The sequence below is a fragment of the Protomyctophum parallelum genome (assembly GCF_964188405.1).
Source record: "Protomyctophum parallelum genome assembly, chromosome: 13".
In the NCBI taxonomy this organism is placed as follows: Eukaryota; Metazoa; Chordata; class Actinopteri; order Myctophiformes; family Myctophidae; genus Protomyctophum; species Protomyctophum parallelum.
The window spans coordinates 29,011,544-29,031,754 of NC_139708.1; the positions used below are offsets into that span (position 1 = coordinate 29,011,544).

Genomic DNA, 20,211 nt, shown 5'->3' on the forward strand with positions numbered 1-20,211 from the left:
ACACACACACACGCGCGCACACACACGCACGCACACACACACACACGCACGCACGCACTCACTCACACAAAATCCCCCTGCCTCCCATTATAGGGCTGAGTGGAGAGGAGGAATGGCTGTTTCTGCCTGTTTATCAGTCTGTCCGACTTGGTGTGACAGAATCAATTACTGTACACAAGGTAGAGTCACAATGTGGTCACTCTACGTATCATTGACTGCATGCTACTGTAACACAAACACACATCATCTATGCAATATATATTAGGCCCGGACAATCAATATGTTTATGTGTTCCGTTTGTGGTGTACCTTGGTGTCTGTCTGTCTGTCTGTCTGTCTATCTGTCTGTCTGTCTGTCTATAATTCCATATCAGCTATGTTTTGCACGCACAACACACTAGTTGAGAAAAGTTACATTGGATGAATGCAGTGACTTGCTTGTCTTCCTTGTTTAATAAATAGAACAATGAATGAAGCTGAATCAGCTGGCTTTACTGATTGACGCATGTGCATGCGTGCGTGCGTGCGTGCGTGCGTATGCATGCATGCTTGTATACTAGTATACTTGTGAGGGCCAAATGGCAACAAGTCTATACTGTAGTATTGCTGGTTTCCTGATCCTCACAATGTTTTAGTAACAAAGGTTATAGGCTTACTATGCTTGGGGTGCTTATAGGATTTGGCAGCTAGATGTTAGGCTCCGGGGTTGGGCTTGGAGTTATGCCTGATCTATACGAAGTCGCATGCCTGTGTTCCCAACTATAGTTCAGAGTCTGGGGATGCATGAGGTCTGAGAAGAACGTGTTCTGACTGAGATCTCCCATCAGAGGTTCTGAAGGACGTCATTATGTAGATATATCAACTCCCTCCCTAGTAGTCCAGATTTCGGTGACCACCGAAAACTACAACATGATGTCACAGCACTCTTCACATAAAACTACAACATTACATGATGTCACACCACCCTTCACCTAAAACTGTATATATGAATAGGCCTTTAAGGTTAAGGGTGAAAAATGGCGATCACCTTCCCACAAGGATTACAAACGTGTGTGTGTGTGTGTGTGTGTGTGTGTGTGTGTGTGTGTGTGTGTGTGTGTGTGTGTGTGTGTGTGTGTGTGTGTGTGTGTGTGTGTGAGAGCGTAGGGTCACATTGTATGTACGTATGTGCATTGTGCACATGTCTGTTGTGATGTATAGTGTGTGAATACCTGTGAAATATCCATGTTATGCATACCAGACCATGGGGGATTATGTGTGGCATGTTCAGCATATGCCATGCATGTGGTTATGATTAAGACAGCATGTGTGTGTGTGTGTGTGTGTGTGTGTGTGTGTGTGTGTGTGTGTGTGTGTGTGTGTGTGTGTGTGTGTGTGTGTGATATATGCTTCTATGTGCAGGCATGGCATAAGTGTGTGTATGTGCTAACCACATCTTGTGTGTACGTGTGTGTGTGTGTGTGTGTGTGTGTGTGTGTGTGTGTGTGTGTGTGTGTGCATGCAGCTGTTGTCTGCTGTCAGAAGTGTGTATCGTGATTTCACACTGAGCTGAACCCCCATGAGCCACAGAACCTTATTCCCACGAATCCCTGAGAGCCTACAGACAGACAGACAGACAGACAGACAGACAGACAGACAGACAGACAGACAGACAGACAGACAGACAGACAGACAGACAGACAGACAGACAGACAGACAGACAGGCAGGGAGACAGGGAGACAGGCAGGGAGACAGGCAGCGAGACAGGCAGGGAGACAGGCAAACAGACGAAGAGGAAAGACCGAGAGATTGAGAGAGGGGGAGGACAGAGAGAGGGAAAAGAGAGCGATAGAGAGAGACTATCTTTAATGTCACACACCGCAAGTATACATTCTATATAGTATACAATATATATAATCTGTCTACAGTCATGGTCTTCTCCTCTCTGTCTCTCTAAACACAGATCTACTTCTCTGCCATTCAGTGGACATTGTTGTACGTGTGTTGTTTGTATAGCGCGTGTGTTCTCTCTCATGTTTTCATTCTTCCCTCCTCCTTCCTCATCCCGCCGTCAGTGGGTTTCCCTTCTGTCTCTCCACCTCTGTCTCCTCTCTCGCTCCTCCCCCTTTCTTCTGGCAGTGCAACAGGAAGGCAGCTGCGGACAGAATCAGATGCAGCTGTGCGTGCGTGCGTGCGTAGGGTCACATTGTATGTATGTGCACATGTCTGTTGTGATGTATAATGTGTGTTCCTTTAGTACAGAGGTGGGCAACTTTGACGATGGAGAGGGCCACTATAGTTCCACACTCACTCCAGAGGGCCACTATAGTTCCACACTCACTCCAGAGGGCCACTATAGTTCCACACTCACTCCAGAGGGCCACTATAGTTCCACACTCACGCCAGAGAGCCACATTGCATACAATATACTGTCGTAGCAATAATACAAGCTCAAAACGCATTGCAGTGCGACGCATTTTGAGCTTGTAGATCGGCTATTTTTGCTATATTTGAATCGAAATACTGAATCATTTTTTGCTATTTTTTTATTGGAATCCTGAAAATTTACATTTTTATTCTCGTCCTTAAGCTACAATTATAGATTGTATGCTTTCGTTAGTACAGTATGTCAAACGGGTCACAATGTAGAAGTGATGTGTCAGTGACTGTGTCTGCGTTTAGATGCACTGTACCTTTGGCACAGGACTCCGGTGTACGACAAAAGTACAAATCACGCTACTTAGCCAGCTGTGACAGTCCTTCTGTTTCTCCGGGTGCATTTTGACTGTCCCATAGGTCAGAATACAGGTCCGTGGCCAACCCCTCGAGATCTGATTGGCTGCCACAGATGCTGGCCACTCCAGAAACGCAGTGATGAGGAAATGTTATGCCTGGCAGGCTGACGGGTCAGGGAATTTCAAGCGCCATTTCTCAACACGGGGGAACCGGGGGCCCAGAAGTGGGTCACAGTCACCACATCACAGGAGAATGTTGTGGCCGGGTCATGAATGCAACACAGCTAACGGCTAAGCCATTTCAAGTGAACTCTACTGTATGGTACCATGGTATACTGTACAGAATTTAGTTTTAACCTGGTTGCCCATAGGCAATTTTTAAAAGCAGATATTCAAGCTCACAACGCATCGCAATGTGAGCTTATGTCTGTGTGACACCGCTGTGCAATGAAATGGTCAAGTGCTTAACCTCCATAGTATGAGTTGTTAACTTTTTGTCATCATTTTCATCATTATAACAGCACGAGATGAAAAAGTATTGAAAGTGTACTCTGTTGGCCGGTTTGAGACTTAATTGAGGCTGATTGTTTTCAGTTGAGGTATTTTCAAAGGACCGTATTCAATAGGGAACTGAAACTATTATTTACATTGTAACATGCTGTAGGGCCTGTATTCATGAATGAATATTTTTTTGTGTAACTTGCTTCATTCCCCCCTCCCCATCCCCCACTCCAGACAGGGCAGGCCTATCCCTTGGCACACCCCACAGCCAAACGCCACACCCACACACACACACACACACACACACACACACACACACACGCACGCATGCATGCACTATCTCACGCATGCACGCACACACACACACACACACACACAGTCACACACACACACACACACACACACACAGTGTGGAGAGTGTTGCTTCCTGTCGGTGGGGCGAGGCTGTTTTTACTGCGACTCCGTTTTGGCGGAGAGGCCTAATTCCTTGTCTGGCTGTGTGTGTGTGTGTGTGTGTGTGTGTGTGTGTGTGTGTGTGTGTGTGTGTGTGTGTGTGTGTGTGTGTGTGTGTGTGTGTGTGTGTGTGTGTGTGTGTGTGTGTGTGTGTGTGTGTGTGTGTGTGTGTGTGTGTGTGTGTGTGTGTGTGTGTGTGTGTGTGTGTGTGTGTGTGTGTGTGTGTGTGTGTGTGTGTGTGTGTGTGTGTGTGTGTGTGTGTGTGTGCGTGTGTGTGCGTGCGTATGTGCATTTGTGTGTGTGTGTGTGTGTGTGTGTGTGTGTGTGTGTGTGTGTGTGTGTGTGTGTGTGAGGGTGTGTGTGCGTGTGTGTGCGTGCGTGCGTGCATTTGTGTGTGTGTGTGTGTGTGTGTGTGTTCCTCCACTGATGCTACTGTGTATCTTTGCCTACTCAGCTTTTAAAGCCTTTAGATTCTACAGTAGACAGTATTATGTTCCCATAAATGTAGATGTGACCAGCAAATATATTGTGTTGTCATATGAAATGTTCAGTAGTGTCACATTGGGAAGTATACTTTAAATGACCAGTAAGATGCCCTGAGGGCGCTGAAACAACAGGTCGAAGAGGAAGGACGGGTAGGGGAGGATCAACATATCCAGTCTTCTCCATGTATGGTTATCCAGGGTTTGATGAGGTCAGTCAGTGTCGTGATCTTCATATATGGAGTTGGCCATATATGGATCGTGTCACGAGGCGTGACGGACTGATGGCCATATGGTGGCGTGACAGACGGATGGGACGGGCGGACTGACTGACTTGTTTTTGCAGGTTTTCATAGTAATCTGGGACGCAATTAAAAACACAAAATGCATCTACAGTATGTGTCAGTGATTCCCAAACAATGGGTTGGGACCTACATTTAAAAAATAAATACATTTCAAATGATAAATATACAAACATGAATAAACTTTTAACCACCACATTAACCTCTGGCTCCTCTAGTCTAGTGCACTGTGCATTGACCCCTTAAAACATAATGACAAGTGAAGGGTCACACTTTTATTTCTCATTCTCTCAACATCTTAAGAAATTCCATACATTTAAAAACATTTTAAGAAGCATAGTGAAAATACAGAATCATTATTTTAGTTTTCCTAGTTTGGGTCCCAGAGAGACAACTCATTTATTTTGGGTCTCCAGCTAAAACCTTTTTCAGAACCACTGATAGATACATACTGTACATACACTGTACACACTGGATTGTAAAGTTTATACATTGTGTCATGAAATGACAGAGCGTGGCAGAGCTTCTGTGTTCTTCCTAAAACATGTCAAAATAATCAACTCCTTCTGACATTAACTCTCACCCTCCAATCCCTGTAAATACTCTACTCCCACATAAACTGAAGTTTGTGTGTACAATAAACAAACACACACTCATGCACATGCGCGCGCACGCACACACACACACGCACACACACACACACACACACACACACACACACACACACACACACACACACACACACACACACACACACACACACACACAGACACAAACAAAAAACTGAATTGTGTAATTCAAGGCGGTATCATAATGTAAATATTTCCCTGGCTTTATCATTATCCTGGCAGTTTTCTTTTGTTTTGAAATGTTTTGGTAATTGGTTGCAGATGTAAGCATTGCAGTGGTGGATGGGACCGGGAATGCCCATATAGCATATTGCCCCTCCACCATATGCTTGAACTCTCCCCCCCCGTCTGGATTGAGGTGGGAAAGAGACACCCACATATTTCAGTGGTTCCCAACTACATTCACACTATAGAAACTTGGCTTTCTTTTGATTGTGCATTGGTAAATGTGCTTCTGAAATCTCATGGAGCGGCAGTGGCTCAGGGGTTGAGTGGCTGGTAGAACAGCTGGATGGGAAACGTGAGGTTATGAAATCTCATGGAGCGGCAGTGGCTCAGGGGTTGAGTGGCTGGTAGAACAGCTGGATGGGAAACGTGAGGTTACCAGTGGCTCAGGGGTTGAGTGGCTGGTAGAACAGCTGGATGGGAAACGTGAGGTTACCAGTTCAGTGGCTCAGGGGTTGAGTGGCTGGTAGAACAGCTGGATGGGAAACGTGAGGTTACCAGTTCCATCTCGGGCTCCCCCACAGTTGTCGAAGTGTCCTTGAGCAACTTAGCAAAACCCTGAACCCCTCATTTAGATTGTGCAGGTTGGGTGGCGCCTGGTCCAAGCTTTAGCCATAAACTGTGGGTCCGGTCCTGGTCCAAAACACTAGTGATCTGTCCAACCGGGCTGAAGTACAAGGGCGTTAGGCAGAGTAAGAGCTTCACAGCTGTTACAGTGAGGCAATTATATTCTGTGGCTACTCAGTGCATGGAAACAGGTGTGGAAGTGGGCACAGGTGTGTGTGAGCTTCCGTGGACATGACAGGTTGGGGTTAGAGCAATGGTGCAAACACTTTTTTTCAGTGATACTAAAGCAGTCTTTTATCTATGTTACAGCATCCTCAGCCATTAACCAGCCTGTTGACCATCCATCCACTCCTGCCCGCCTCTCAACCTGTCATTCTACAAGACAGCCAGACGCAGACGCAGACACGACCAATTAAGCAGCCTGCAGAGAGACCCAGTTGCTCAGGAAGCAGTGTGACAAGTACCAGTCAGAAGATTCAGCCCGACTCAGGACAGCCATGTTGATCGTCTTAGCCTTCATCATCCTCTTCCATGTGGCCTCAGCTGTCCTGCTCTTCGTCGCCACTATATACAATGTGAGTACGAATACAGCCTCATGGTGGTGGACGTGGACGGCTTCTCTGAATGTATGTAATTGTTTTGAGTAAGATTGAGATGTTTTGATGACGTTTCCCTTAACCTCCATCTCTTCTTTTCTGTTATTCCTTTTCTTCCCTATCGCTGTCTGTCTGTCTGTCTGTCTGTCTGTCTGTCTGTCTGTCTGTCTGTCTGTCTGTCTGTCTGTCTGTCTGTCTTCTAGGCGTGGTGGATGGTGTCACCGCCTGGTTTAGATGTGATCTACTCTGACCTGTGGTACTCCTGCAATGCCACCTGCTACCCTGTGGAGAAGAGCCACACTGCTGAAGCAGGTAACATGCACAAGCATGCTCGCACGCACGCACGCACGCACGCACGCACGCACGCACGCACGTGGATATTCTCTCCAATGATTGTATACTTTGAGTAGATTCATCCAAGATAGCTGTGACTTAGTTTACTGTTTCTCAACGTCAGGTCCGGGGGGCGGTATTTTACTGTTTAGATTGGGCTCTCAGAAATTAGTTCCAGTCAGTACAGTACAGTACAGTAGAGTACAGTACAGTACTGTTTGTCAGTCTGTCCGACTTGGTAGCTGTAATGAAACTGAATCAATTATTGTACTATTTATAATGTAGGCATTTAGCAGAAGCTCGTAATTCGTTTCTCAAGGAAAACACGAGGTAATACATCAAATAGAAATACTACTCTAGGATCACATATAAACCAAGAACCTATCATCAGTCTAAATAAACTATACTGTATATGCCAGGTCTACAAATCTATCATTTAGATAGCATGTTAAGTAGAGATTCACTAAGCTGCCCATATTTTGGGTGTAAAGGATTTTTCCAAACTTTATACCACGATAGTAGTATAGAATAAGGCACTCTAATGACATACAGCAAGCTTTGGTCCCATCATGTACGTCTGCATCCAAGCAGACTTGAGAAAGAGCGGCCCTCAGACAAACAAAAAAACATTACTGTATCAGACTACTAACGTGGGTTAGTTTGGGAATTTCCTTTACACCCAAAATATACAGTAGGTTTAAACAGCTTAGTGAATCGGGCCCAATATGTTTGGTTGACTACATGTTGCGGTGTGTGTAACAGTTGTGTGTAACGTGTGTAATGTGTGTGTGCGCGTGCGTGCGTGTTTCCAGCCTACCTCCAGGCGGTCCAGGCCACCATGATCCTCGCCACCATCCTGTCTTGCGTCGGCTTCTTCGTGTTCATCCTCCAGCTCTTCAGATTGAAACAAGGAGATAGATTTGTCTTCACGGCCATCATCCAGATACTGGCCTGTATGTAACGTGCACGCACGCAGGCACGCACCCAAAGCCCAGCTGCATCTATACACAAACAAGGAGTTTGTTCTAGGACGGTGTTTTATCTCACATGACCCGGCCAATTACAATCATCCTACTAACATATCTTTCAAACTGACCCTCCTGCCATCATTTGGTCAGTTCAATGGAATGCTCCAAAACATGTTTAACCGTGATAGCTCCTGTTTCAATTGAGTTATTGTTTCGTTTGTTTTGATTGACTGGCTGTTCTGCTTCACTCCTTGGGTGCTTGGATATGATAAATGAGCTTCAGTCGCTATAGCATCCATGGAAGAAACAGCAAACATCCCCAATCCTCCGTTCACATGCACGCGGCCTTTGGTGACTTTAATAGCTCATAATGGGATAAAGTACGACGTTCAGAGCTTAATTAAATATTCATTTGAGCTGTCACTGACGATATCAATGGATCGGTCGCTAGTGTACGGCTGTGACGCTTAGAACATTAACACATTTACACTTCCGGTTCAAACATCAACAACAAGAGCTCTCCTTCTCTGCTTACGTGGTAAATGTCACTGGCCTCCTACCGCACCCTATGGTAACGGGCGTTCAAGGTGTTTTAACCCCTTTTGGGCGGGAACCCCTTTTGGTGTTTTATGATCAGTACTTTATTTTAGAACACATAAAACATAAAACCTACAATACAAACACAAGCAACAACAGCAGAGTAGTATTCATGGACAGACAAGATAGATAAGATAAACAAATAAAAATAAAAATAAAGGAAAAAAAAGGAAAAATCTAATTAAAATGTGAAAATAGTTTACATTATTTACACGACCAAACGCAGCATCATCAACCGTATCATAATGTGTAGTAATACAATAAACAATCAAGAGGGCATTGCCTGACCATGGATCACACCAAGGGACCTGCAACATGACTGAGGAACACGTCCCACTTCAGATCATATTTATCCAACTGATTATTCATCTTAAAGGATAACCTCTCCAAAGCAGCCACAATACCGAGCTGAGTGAACCATACATGTGCTGGAGGTCCCTTTTGGTGTTTTAAACATTATGTTATAATTTAGCTATTGAAAAATAGCAGATCTACAAGCTCATAGGTCTGCTATTTTCTTTTAAATCGTGAAAATATTTATTTCAGAAAACTTTGTAATTTCCCCCCGATTTTATAATGTAAGTTGTACTGGATGTACTTTGATTTGTATGGTGATGATGATGATGGTGGTGATGATGTGTTTCTACCTCTCCTCCTCTCAGCCCTGTGCGTGATGATGGCGGCGTCCATCTACACGGCAGAGAGGGACAGCTTCCACGTGGACAGCATTAGGAAGGGCTCGTACGGTGCCTCCTACATCCTGGCCTGGGTCAGCTTCCCCATGACTCTGATCAGCGGCCTCATGTACCTGGTGCTCCGGAAGCGCAAATAGACACAGGTCGATGCCGTTGGTGGCGGTCGAGGCTTGCTGTAAAATGTGTTTGACGACGTATACGGGTCAAGGTGTTCGTCACAAAAAGGACGCACGCCTGGACTCTGCATCTCTATCTCTCTCACACGCAGGCACGCACGCGCACGCGCACGCACACGCACACACACGCACACACACACACACACACACACACACACACACACACACACACACACACACACACACACACAGGGTTTCATCTCAGTCCGATGCTGCCACCTAGTGTCAATATCACCAAATGGCACAAAGAGTCCATGGGCCATTTAAAAACCACCAAGTTCATGAACTGATCTGACATTTATGGGGATTTTTGTACGTTCATGAAGCCTGTCCACGTTGTTCCTCTATTAACCACACAAATCAGCTAAATGGACCATTATGGATCCATTACATTTTACTCTCACAATTAAACTAACAGGCAATTGGCAGAATGTTGATCCATTAGCTCCTAAACTCAGGTTAAAAACCAAATTACAGAATCACACACCCGTGTGCACGCACGCACACACGCACACACACACACACACACACACACACACACACACACACACACGCCTCAGCCCCCAGCCATCGTGCCTCCAATCATCTTCATCTGACACCTGCTCCTCTCCTCCTCTTCCTCTCAGCAAAGGACATGAGCTGCATCGTTCCAACACACGGATTATTCTCCTCTCCTTGTCTCCTGCTTCCTTGCATCTCACTTCACGTATAGGAAGGAACCCGGTTATTAAATCGTTAAAGGAGACGAGGGAGGAGACTTACCTTATTGGGATCCATCCCAGGACTTTCCATTGGGTCCATTCTGTTTTCTTTTCTCTCCTTTTTTTAAGTGAAGCTAAAGACAAAGGAATCTATTTTGTACATATTCACTTTGTATGTATAGTTCAAGTAAATGGCAACAAAAAGAAAACATTGCTGGAAAAAATAAAAGAATAAAAACAAATGTACTCTTTATGTTAACCACGTAGAATAAATGAAGTGTAATGAAGCTGTAGTAGAGATTATGATATGTATTACGATATGTAGGATTTTAAACGCCTTTTGTTTGTTTGCTTTTATCATGTTGCTGACTCTTGTGTTTTAACGGTGACAATTAATGACTCAGTGGTGTGCTGTGATGTTTGGGATAAAAAAAAGAACTTGAAATCAGAATTAAAAAAAGAAGAGATGTGATTGTCTATTTTATCGTGTTCAAAGGCTTTACTGAAAAACTATGAAAGAAACCACTATCGGGGTCAAGAGTCTTTAACCCATTTAGGCCTGACATCGAAATAAAAAAAGTTTTCTAAATCATGACAATTCTCTGAAAGATTTGAGGCACATTTTCACGATCTTTCAAAAATAGCAGACCTACAAGTTAATAGCGCGCCACTCGGTGGCGTGCTATGAGCTTGTAGATCTGCTATTTTCCAACAGCTAAATTATAACAATGTTTACAACACCAAATGGGTTTGGTGTTGTGTTTGAATTGTTGTGTTTGAACTGAAGCAGTGAAAGTGACAAATCCTTAGCTCTGAAAGTGTCTTTCAGAAGCTCTTCGTGACATAATGTGTGCATAGTCTTTCTCTCTGTGGCCAGGCTGCTGGTTCATTTGGGCAACACCAAACTAAAACCACACCCATGACAGTACCAGTGTTGCGTTCGTCGACTAAAACTATGACGAAAAATGTTCGACTACCTTTTTCACTGACGAAAACTGGAAACTAAATGAAAACTATAAGCTATGATGACTAAAAAACTAAGACTAATTTCATCAACAAATAAAAACTAGACTAAAATGTTAGGAAGGGACTAGTAGTGGACAAGTGATCCAGTATACGTCATTTTACACTTAAGGTTGCATGCTGAAAATAGCCAATCTACAAGCTGATAACGCGTCGCAGCGTGGCGCGTTGTGACTTGTGAGCATGCAGATCAGCTATTTTCAGCTAGTGTAAAATTACGACGGCATCAAGGCCCGCCAAGAAAGATACATTTTAGTCGACTAAATCAACCGTAGATTTAGTAGACTAAAATCGTATGTTTAGTCGACTAAAACTAACACTAAAACATTCCAGGTGACTAAAATGTGACAAAAACTAAATGGAAACTATTCAAAAGACTATGACTAAAACTAAAATTTGAAATTTGCTACCAAAATCAACACTGGACAGTACTCTATGTTTATGCATGATTAACATTTGTGCGCTGCCACTTCATCCAATTAGTGAATCCACGTTGCAGCTGCGTTTACACAGTGACAGAAAGTATGATGTTGTCCCCTTGATGGGAAAGACGTGACCTCATGGCCCATTAAATACAAATTGTTTCTGTGCCATAAGAAGGTCAAATCTGTTTTCAAAACAGATTCACATAGGCTATATTCTTCAAAACATACAAGGAAACGGCCCAAATTTGCTATTTTTGGACTTTAGATTTAGATGTTTACTAATATACTGTATATTTCACATTATGGTGGCTACTCAACTGTTCTCTCAAATATACAGTACATTTTGTTAATATCTACATTTGCCGAGCCTGAATTCAACGTTCTGCCTCCTTTGGCTTGATCCAGCTTGTATTCATCTTACAGATTCTAGAATCAACTTGTTTCTAGAAATGTAGCGTAGGCATGAAGCTAGATTCTGAGGCTAGTTGAGTACTTCAGTCTACACACTGTATACTGGGTTGTTTGTTAGGTTGGAGTCCATGATGACTAGTTTGACCACAGGGATAGGATGGGCATACTGGCTGGTAACTGTTAGCTTTCCAATAATGACTATTAAAATATTGAAGATGTTTTAGAGGGAGAGAGAGAGACAGAGAGAAGTAGACAGAAATAGACAGGTGGGCTCCGTGGAGGGGTCTGGTCCACATCTGGTCGAGGTCGAGCTCTGTGAGGCCGGGTCTGGGTCACACTTCTGGTGGGCTCCATGAAGAGGCCTGATCCACGGTCACACTCGGCAGTCAGTTGGGGGTTAATATTAGAGGTCCACAGAACTGCGACGGGGAGGACGAAAAGAGACTCCGGGGAGAGATTCCCCGGATGTTGGATTAGTGGCAGACCTTACTGGAGCCTATATAGTGTATATTACAGGTACTGCTGGGAGACAGACCCACACAACAATGTACAACCATGGTATCCAGCTAGACTTGGAGACAGGTCTAGCTATAGGCTTTGTCGTAGAGAAAGGTTTTCAACCTAGTCTTGAATGTGCAGAGCGTGTCAGCCCCACGGACCGAAGCCGGGAGAAGGTTCCACAGCTGAGGTGCCTGGGACCTAAACGCCCTGCCTCCTATTGTAACTTTTGATATTGTTGGGACAGTAAGCATTTTTGCATACTGTAGACGCACTGGTGTTCTATTTGGTTTGTAGGGATCAATGAGATCTTTGAGATATTGTGGTGCCTGACCATTGAGAGCTTTGTAGGTGAGGAGAATAATTTTGAACTCTATTCTGTGTTTGACCGGGAGCCAGTGTAGGGAGGCCATGAAGGAGTGATATGGTCTCTTCTTCTGGTACCTGTCAGCACACGCGCCGCAGCATTTTGAACTAGCTGTAGGCTTTTCAGAGACTTACCTGGGCAGCCTGATAATAGCGAGTTGCAGTAGTCCAGCCTTGAGGTAACAAATGCGTGGACAAGTTTTTCTGCGTCATTTTTTATGATATGTCATCGTCTACATACAGTATAGGTGCACACAGTGAATCATACTGCTCTTAAACAATTCAAGACACGTAGGTCCTTAGTTTCAAAGCAAAACAAAACTGCATTGATTTGTTCTTTGAAATTTCTCTTTTTGCAGTTGAAAGATAACAATTCATGAAGTATTATATTAATTCCACAGGACACTGCATGAGTCTCACTTTGCTGTTCATTGGAGATGGGCAATGTTTGGGTAATCTCTATACTAAGCATGTAAGATGTAAGTGGTGGTAGTGGCAGAGGATCGAGGCTCATAAACAACCAAAATACCTCTATATACCTTAATAGGCTGGGTGCCGGATCAAACAAATCACACATCAAGAATTTTAAAAAAAAGTCTGCAGTGTGCAGACCTTTTTATTCTTGAAGATAGAAAACACCAAATTACGTCAAGGAAAGTGGATTGACATCGGCTTGTTGTAATGACTATCTATTTTGATCTGATCTTCTGATGGTAGGCCTATTCATAAGTTAGAAACATCACAGACTACAATGGGTTTTTCTCCCCTCTATTAGACAACCATGACAGCAAACATGAGAGCACGGTTGTCTGGCTACACCTTGTGGCCTTATAGAAAACTACATCTTCCTTCTTTTCTTTTTGTATGAACTCGATTTGAACCGATATCAAACATGGCCTACACTTGTCACTTGCCTCAACCTCTAAACTAATGTGATGTTGATGCTGCCTTGGTGTCAGAGCCATGATGAGTGTAGGCTGTATACATTCTAGACTATAGACTCTTGGAGCATATATGACATAGAAACCATGCAGTCTTTTCTGTTCATTCAAATGGAAACGATCACACACCCACGTGCCTGTTGTTCATCTCAATAAATGTATTTTATGAAGGAGACTTTTATCGAGGATTGTTCATTCATGTCTGATTTATCTCTATATATAGCCTACCCTTATTGTGTACAGAATATAAGCAACCAAAGCTACAAACTGTGAATACATACAATAGCCCCTATCAAGAGATATTATGGTAACTGTGTCTCAAATCAGCTCAAATAAGCTCTTCACTTCTCCTGAGGAACCGATCCTCCAGTCTCCTCATGCTTTGTCATTCAAAACACTTCACAAACCAACAAGAGTCTGAGTCTGGAGGGCCTCTGTTTCACTCTCAATGTACTGCTCAATGGATTCATCTAGGTCAGGGCTTTTCAACAGGTGGTCCGTGGACCACTGGTGGTCCCTGGAAGTATTGCATGTGGTCCCTGACCATTCATTTAGTAATGTAGGATTTGTTGATTTTTTTAAAATGTCTTTCCACTAGTTGAGAAACAGTGAACTGAATGACCCGGTGACCTATGATGACCGTCCATGTAGTCATTTACTGACAAATTGGAGGTCAAGAAATTCAACAGAAAAAGGGAGTTATCATCTCAAGAGCGGGAAGTGCAGCGGATTGTCCGGTTGAGTCATTATTATTAGGAAATGATACTTAGTCAGTGGGAAACAGTGGAATGTACACACATGGGATGCATAGCAAGTGTTACAAAAGCATTAATCTTAGCCCTTACCCCATATCCCCACCCAACACAACAGTGGTCCCCAGGTTGATTCTAAGTCAGGGTGGTGGTCCCTGGTTCACAATCAGTTGAAAACCCCTGCTTTAAGGAAAGTTTATGCATGTACTATGTGTATACTATGTAAACTCTACATTTCCATTTTTCCAGCCATTCAGTTGCAAAAACTAAAACAAAACCCCCCCGGCGCCTAGGCCCTATTGACGAGGGGGTGGTGGATAAGGTTTAAGCTGTTAGACTGATGCTTACAGTAAGTTTCTCTGGATGAAGAACGTGCTTTATGCGAACATTGTAAATTGTAAATTGCTCCAATGCTCCTGTCACAAATTACTGTTTCAAATAATAATAATGTAATATTGAATGTAATTCAACAGAATTTAGAATCTCAATAAAGGGGAAGTGCACCGGATTGTCTGGTTGAGTCATTATTATTAGGACATTTTACCAGTAGTAGTCAACGGTTGAGAAACAGTGGGATGTATACACATGGGATGCATAGTGTTAACTTACAAAAGCACTAATCTTAGCCCATATCCCCAACACAATAGTGGTCCCCAGGTTGATTCTAAGTCAGGGAGGTGGTACCTGGATCACAATCAGTTGAAAACCCCTGATCTAGGTATTCAAAATGCGTCACTTTTTTTCAAAGATTATTTTGAAAATAGCTGATCTACAAGCTATCTACAAGGGGCTGTAACGCCCAAGTCCCTATACTTGGGTGATACTGGACTGGTTGCCGAGGAAGTTCAGACATGTGCTCCAGAAACCGATATCCAAACGTTCACTGAGTGTATATTTGATGATATTTATTCTGCTCAAACTCCTATACTCTTGCATACAAATAAACATAAATAAACCGTCGACGCACAGGATACAGGTCATCAGAATTCAGAACACAGTCTAAAAACTGTTTGCCTCTGCTACTGGCAACACCTGCGACTGATTAGGGCCAGGATTAAATACCCTCCCTGTAACCATGGCAACCTGAACTTGATTGACAAATGACAATGAAAACTTAAACAATATGGTGGCTGCAGTTGCTGGAAATTATTTGAACAAGACAAAACCCAAATCAAGATTGTCAACTACTTGATTAACATTGTGAGACTAATTTATTTTACTTTTTGAGATGCTAAATTTGTTTTCAGCTTAAAGGCAAGCTCTTTCAGTCCACTCCAGATATGTTGGCCTATCGAACTACACTTGAAAATCTTATCTCTAACCTTCTTTCATTCCAGTATTGTTCATGCAGAGGAGGCAGTGACCTACCTCAACAGGGCTTTGCATAGACTGAGGGACATTTGGGAGGATGTAGGCAGCTATTGTGTCTAAACACATTGAAGTGAGTTCCACATTATCTGCCAAAAGTCATCAGTTTTTGGTCTTGGTTAACTGGATGGCTGATAAACACCTGTTAAAACATGTATTTATTGTATTTAAGGAATTGCTGGACAAATAATAATTATAGATATTATTAATAGTAATATCAAGTTACCGTAGAAATATTACTAAAAACAGAAAAGGAAAAAGAAATAGAACAAAAAGTAAACAAAATGTTGGTTTACATTTGTTTTTTCACAATGTGTCTGTGTGTGTGTGTGTGTTGTGGTGTGGTGTGGTCACTGTGGTGTGGTGTGGTGTGGTGTGATGTGGAGTGGACGTGTGTGTGTGTGTGCGTGTGTGTGTGTGTGTGTGTGTGTGTGTGTGTGTGTGTGTGTGTGAGAGAGAGACGCAACTTTGCCTGTTGTAGTGCACGGCTTGGGATACACTGCCATGTCTTCCTTCTCAGAATGCATTTCTTTCACATACACGTGACGAATGATGGTATGTGTGCCGAATAATGTCATGTTTTTACTTCCATAGGAGTTTGTGTTGTGTACTGTGTCTGTGAGTGTAAAGGTCTCACGGCCAAGCTACACCAGGCAATTTTGCGCGCGTGCGTATGCGTTTACTGCGCGCGTTTACTGCGCGCGTACAGTGCGTTTGGTCATAGGACCAATTATATGTCAATGATACCAGCTACACCAGACGCACGGATAGTATACCGCGGGCCAACCTACGCGTGCTCTAAAAATAGGATCGGTTCTAATTTTTTTACGTGCGTATGCCCCCATGCGCGCGTATCTATATATCCTCCCGGAAGGTCCCGCGCGTCTGACAGATCGATGTAGCCAGGGCATTTGGCTTACGCACGCACGGTCCGCGCGTTTAGAGTAAACGCACGAGAAAAGCCTGGTGTAGCTTGGCCGTCAGGCAGGGTTCAAATAAACAAATAATAAAGTATTTCTTTCTTTCAATTCAAACTGAGCTGTGCTGTGCGATGCGTGCGAGCTGTTGAAATCTGTATCTCTACTACTGGTGTCTTTCCACACACAGCTGTGGGCCTGTGGCTTAATTCAAGGGAACCATGGTGCCATTTTCCAAGGCAACCAGTGGGGGCGCCATTTAGTCACAAATATGTGAAATCAAATTAGATGGCTCCTACAGGTACACAGTTACACATTGTTGTTGGGTACCAATTTTCTGTCCTTGGTGAAAATGAACATGCATTACCTTAAATTAAAGAACGATGTCTCAGCTCTGTACAGCATGTCACCTTTTTTGTCTGTAAACATTAAATCAAATTCAAGTCAAATTTCTTTCAAATGTAACGGCAAACTTGAGGCAAGAGAGATATTTAAGTCCAGTCATCACAGTAGGCCTATACTTACTTTAGAAAATGCCTGAGTTTCATGGTGCAAGTTCTGAAACAAAGAGACAACAAACAAGACAACAAAAAAAACAGATGCTGTTGTTTAATATATGTAGCCTACACGTGCATGTTCTGGGTGCGGTGGGGGGCTCAGAGTGCGTCCACTAAGGAAAGTAGGCTTTCTAATTACACAGTCTTTGTATTGGTGAGTAGGTGGTCCAGTGGTCCGCTTGTTTTCATGCGAGCCAGGAAACAGAACGGTCCTGGCTCTTACAGGGGCTCATGTGCATGGCATAGAGTCACTTCTTTTCGGCTTGTTTTGATACGTTAGTAGGCCTACCCTGACCGTTTTCATAGACCTGCCTTGTTAGGCGGATTGCTCTAGTACCAACCAACCCTGAACGGAAGAACACATGCAGAACAGACCTAAATAGAAAGGTGTGCTCTGCAGACCGCAATATCTCCAATACGGAAGATAAGCTTTCTGAATTAACTTCTTGCTTCATTCAATGCTTTGCCCTTGACCCATGTTCTGTAAATTTGTTGTTGGAATGGGCAGCATGTGCAATTGCAAATCATTACTCAGAGCTCTATAGGCTACTACACGTGAAAAATAAATAATTATAAACCAAAATTATAACCAATAATATGTTGCTGTACTGTACTCAGTGTAGCCTACTGCACTCCGAATCGACCAGAGCCAGCACATTCCAATCCTCCAATTCTACAAAGTTCTTATACTTGCACTTGTGTGCCTTTCATTATATGAAACACATGAAATGCCCAACTTGTTGGTCTTTTTTCTCTCCATGTTTTCTCCCTGATAGACGATAGTAAACAAATGAAAAGTAATGTCCACATTGGGGCAGCTAGGTTATCATCAACTGGTGTTTACAGCACCTGTTGGATTCTCATCGCATGCAACTAGGCTACCACCATTTGTATGAAGTCAGGCCAACATTATTTTTTACAGAACATTTAGAAACAACAGAGCTGTCCTTTACAGAGGCAGCATTTTACAGGACCCAAGCACATTAAATACAGAGTAGAGGAACATAATGTAAAGACAAAAAAATATATATATATTTCTTTTAATAATTTCTTATAGACAGCCCAGCACACTGTTTGTGTAGATTGCTGCAATTAGGTCAGGGACATTTAATGTTTCTGTTATATCAAATTAAGTCAATAGCACACCCTCTCTCTCTCTCTCGCTCTCGCTCTCTGACCTCATCAAACCCTGTACACTCAAGACACACTCCATATATGGCCAGTACAGTCTGCCGTCACCCAGGCGGATGCGTGCACGCAAAAACAAAAAAATCGTTCACCTCACCTGAACTTCAAACACTCCCCCTCCCATCCTGATCTCTACTCCCCCTGTTTACACTTTATTTCCTCTTCTGCCCCTCCTCTATACTTCATCCTGTACACCCCCCCCATTCCCCTTCACCTTTCTTCTATTTCTTACAGCACCCCAACCCACATTCACACATTCTCTCTCTCTCTCTCTCTCTCTCTCTCTCTCTCTCTCTCTCTCTCTCACACACACACACACACACACACACACACACACACACACACACACACACACACACACACACACACACACACACACACACACACACACACACACACACACACACACACACACACACATGCACACACACGCGCACACACGCACCTGCTCCGGCGCAGACCCCACAGGTAAATAAAAACTTGCCACTATAGATACCTTGGGTGGTGCCTCTGAGAACTGACTGGGATTCACACTGCAGTGACCAGAGCAGGACAGACGTTCAGAAGCAGGTATTGTAGTTTTATGATCCTCACAGTTTGTTAATAGGGAGCTAGGGAACAACGGCAACACAGTTACAAATGCAGTCGTTTCATTTCTTTGGCTGTTTTTTGTTTTGTTTTTTTGCAAACAAATTGTATTGCATTGTATACGGTCATTTGTTTATTCACAAAGTGGTTAAATCGGGTCAAATGTTTGTTTAAAATCAAATAATGTGGATTATTGAATGGTAAACTCGAACACATGTAGGCCTTCAGGAACAATATATGCCTACAGTATAGTATAATCCACTTGCTTGCCTTTTTGAAATTCAAGTACATGAATTCCTCATTTAAATTCAATAGATGACATAGCTTTACTCATACCAAATATTGAAACATTGGCAATGCTCCTGTTGCATCCCACTCCTCCTGTCCAAACGCAATAATAGAAATAAAAAGTAGATAAATAAATGTGACAGAATATTTGGTCCATGTTTATGAGGGCCATGCCAGCATGTTGGAGGAATGACACAGAAAGTGTTCAAATTACTGCAGAAAACAGGAAACCTCAAGGGTAGAATAATGTTACAAATCTCCCCTTTGTTGTCTGTCCACCTAAGACAGTGCCATGACTCTCCCTCCACTCACAGGCAGAGTACAGTTAAAGTATGGATTCACATGTCAAGGTCAAGGTCTCTGTTTTCCACTCCCTCAGTGAAAGTTAAACAGAAATATCAGCACTTCAGCTTTTAACATCTCACATGGACAGCAAAGAGTCCATCTCTCTCTTTTGAAGTGATAATTTCTTATTTTTGATTAATAACTTCACACCTGCAATGTATACCCATTCAGCATACTGTTAATATATACTTCAATCAATCGACCAATTGTATCCTATTAATCCAATAAATGCGTAATTTCAAAGTAAATATTACATTTTCATGAGAGAAATGTGATTTATTACAGCATCGGCAAGGAATCATAGTTGTGCCTTTTATATAATAGCAGTATCAGACCACATCTTATCTTGTAAAATGCATACTTCTGCTTAACTTGCTTTGAAGAAGGTAAGTTAGTCAATACTGTACATGTTTTGTTGCATTGTGATGCACTTAACTGCTTCCTTCATATTTGATTTTGCTATTATACCTAACCAGTTCTTTAGAGAAAGTTCATTTTAAGTTCTTGTACTGCAACGTTGTATAAAAATAACTAGGGATGTATATAGTCGGTATAGCGTATATCGTAAAATGCTATATTGGCCATGAAAATGCCATTTCGGTATC

At 43.0% G+C, this 20,211-nt stretch overlaps 1 protein-coding gene across 1 annotated transcript in view; it reads left to right on the forward strand.

Moving 5' to 3' along the window:
• The window catches only part of emp2 (epithelial membrane protein 2), an 18,438-nt gene extending 8,027 nt beyond the window's left edge, over positions 1–10,411 (forward strand). Inside the window, exons 2-5 of the mRNA XM_083779862.1 lie at positions 6,183–6,448; positions 6,673–6,781; positions 7,615–7,755; positions 9,030–10,411. Of these exons, the coding sequence (XP_083635988.1) occupies positions 6,371–6,448; positions 6,673–6,781; positions 7,615–7,755; positions 9,030–9,199 (498 nt within the window). The 5' untranslated portion in view covers positions 6,183–6,370 and the 3' untranslated portion in view covers positions 9,200–10,411. The remainder of the gene's footprint in view (positions 1–6,182; positions 6,449–6,672; positions 6,782–7,614; positions 7,756–9,029) is intronic.
• The last annotated feature ends 9,800 nt before the right edge of the window (positions 10,412–20,211 follow it).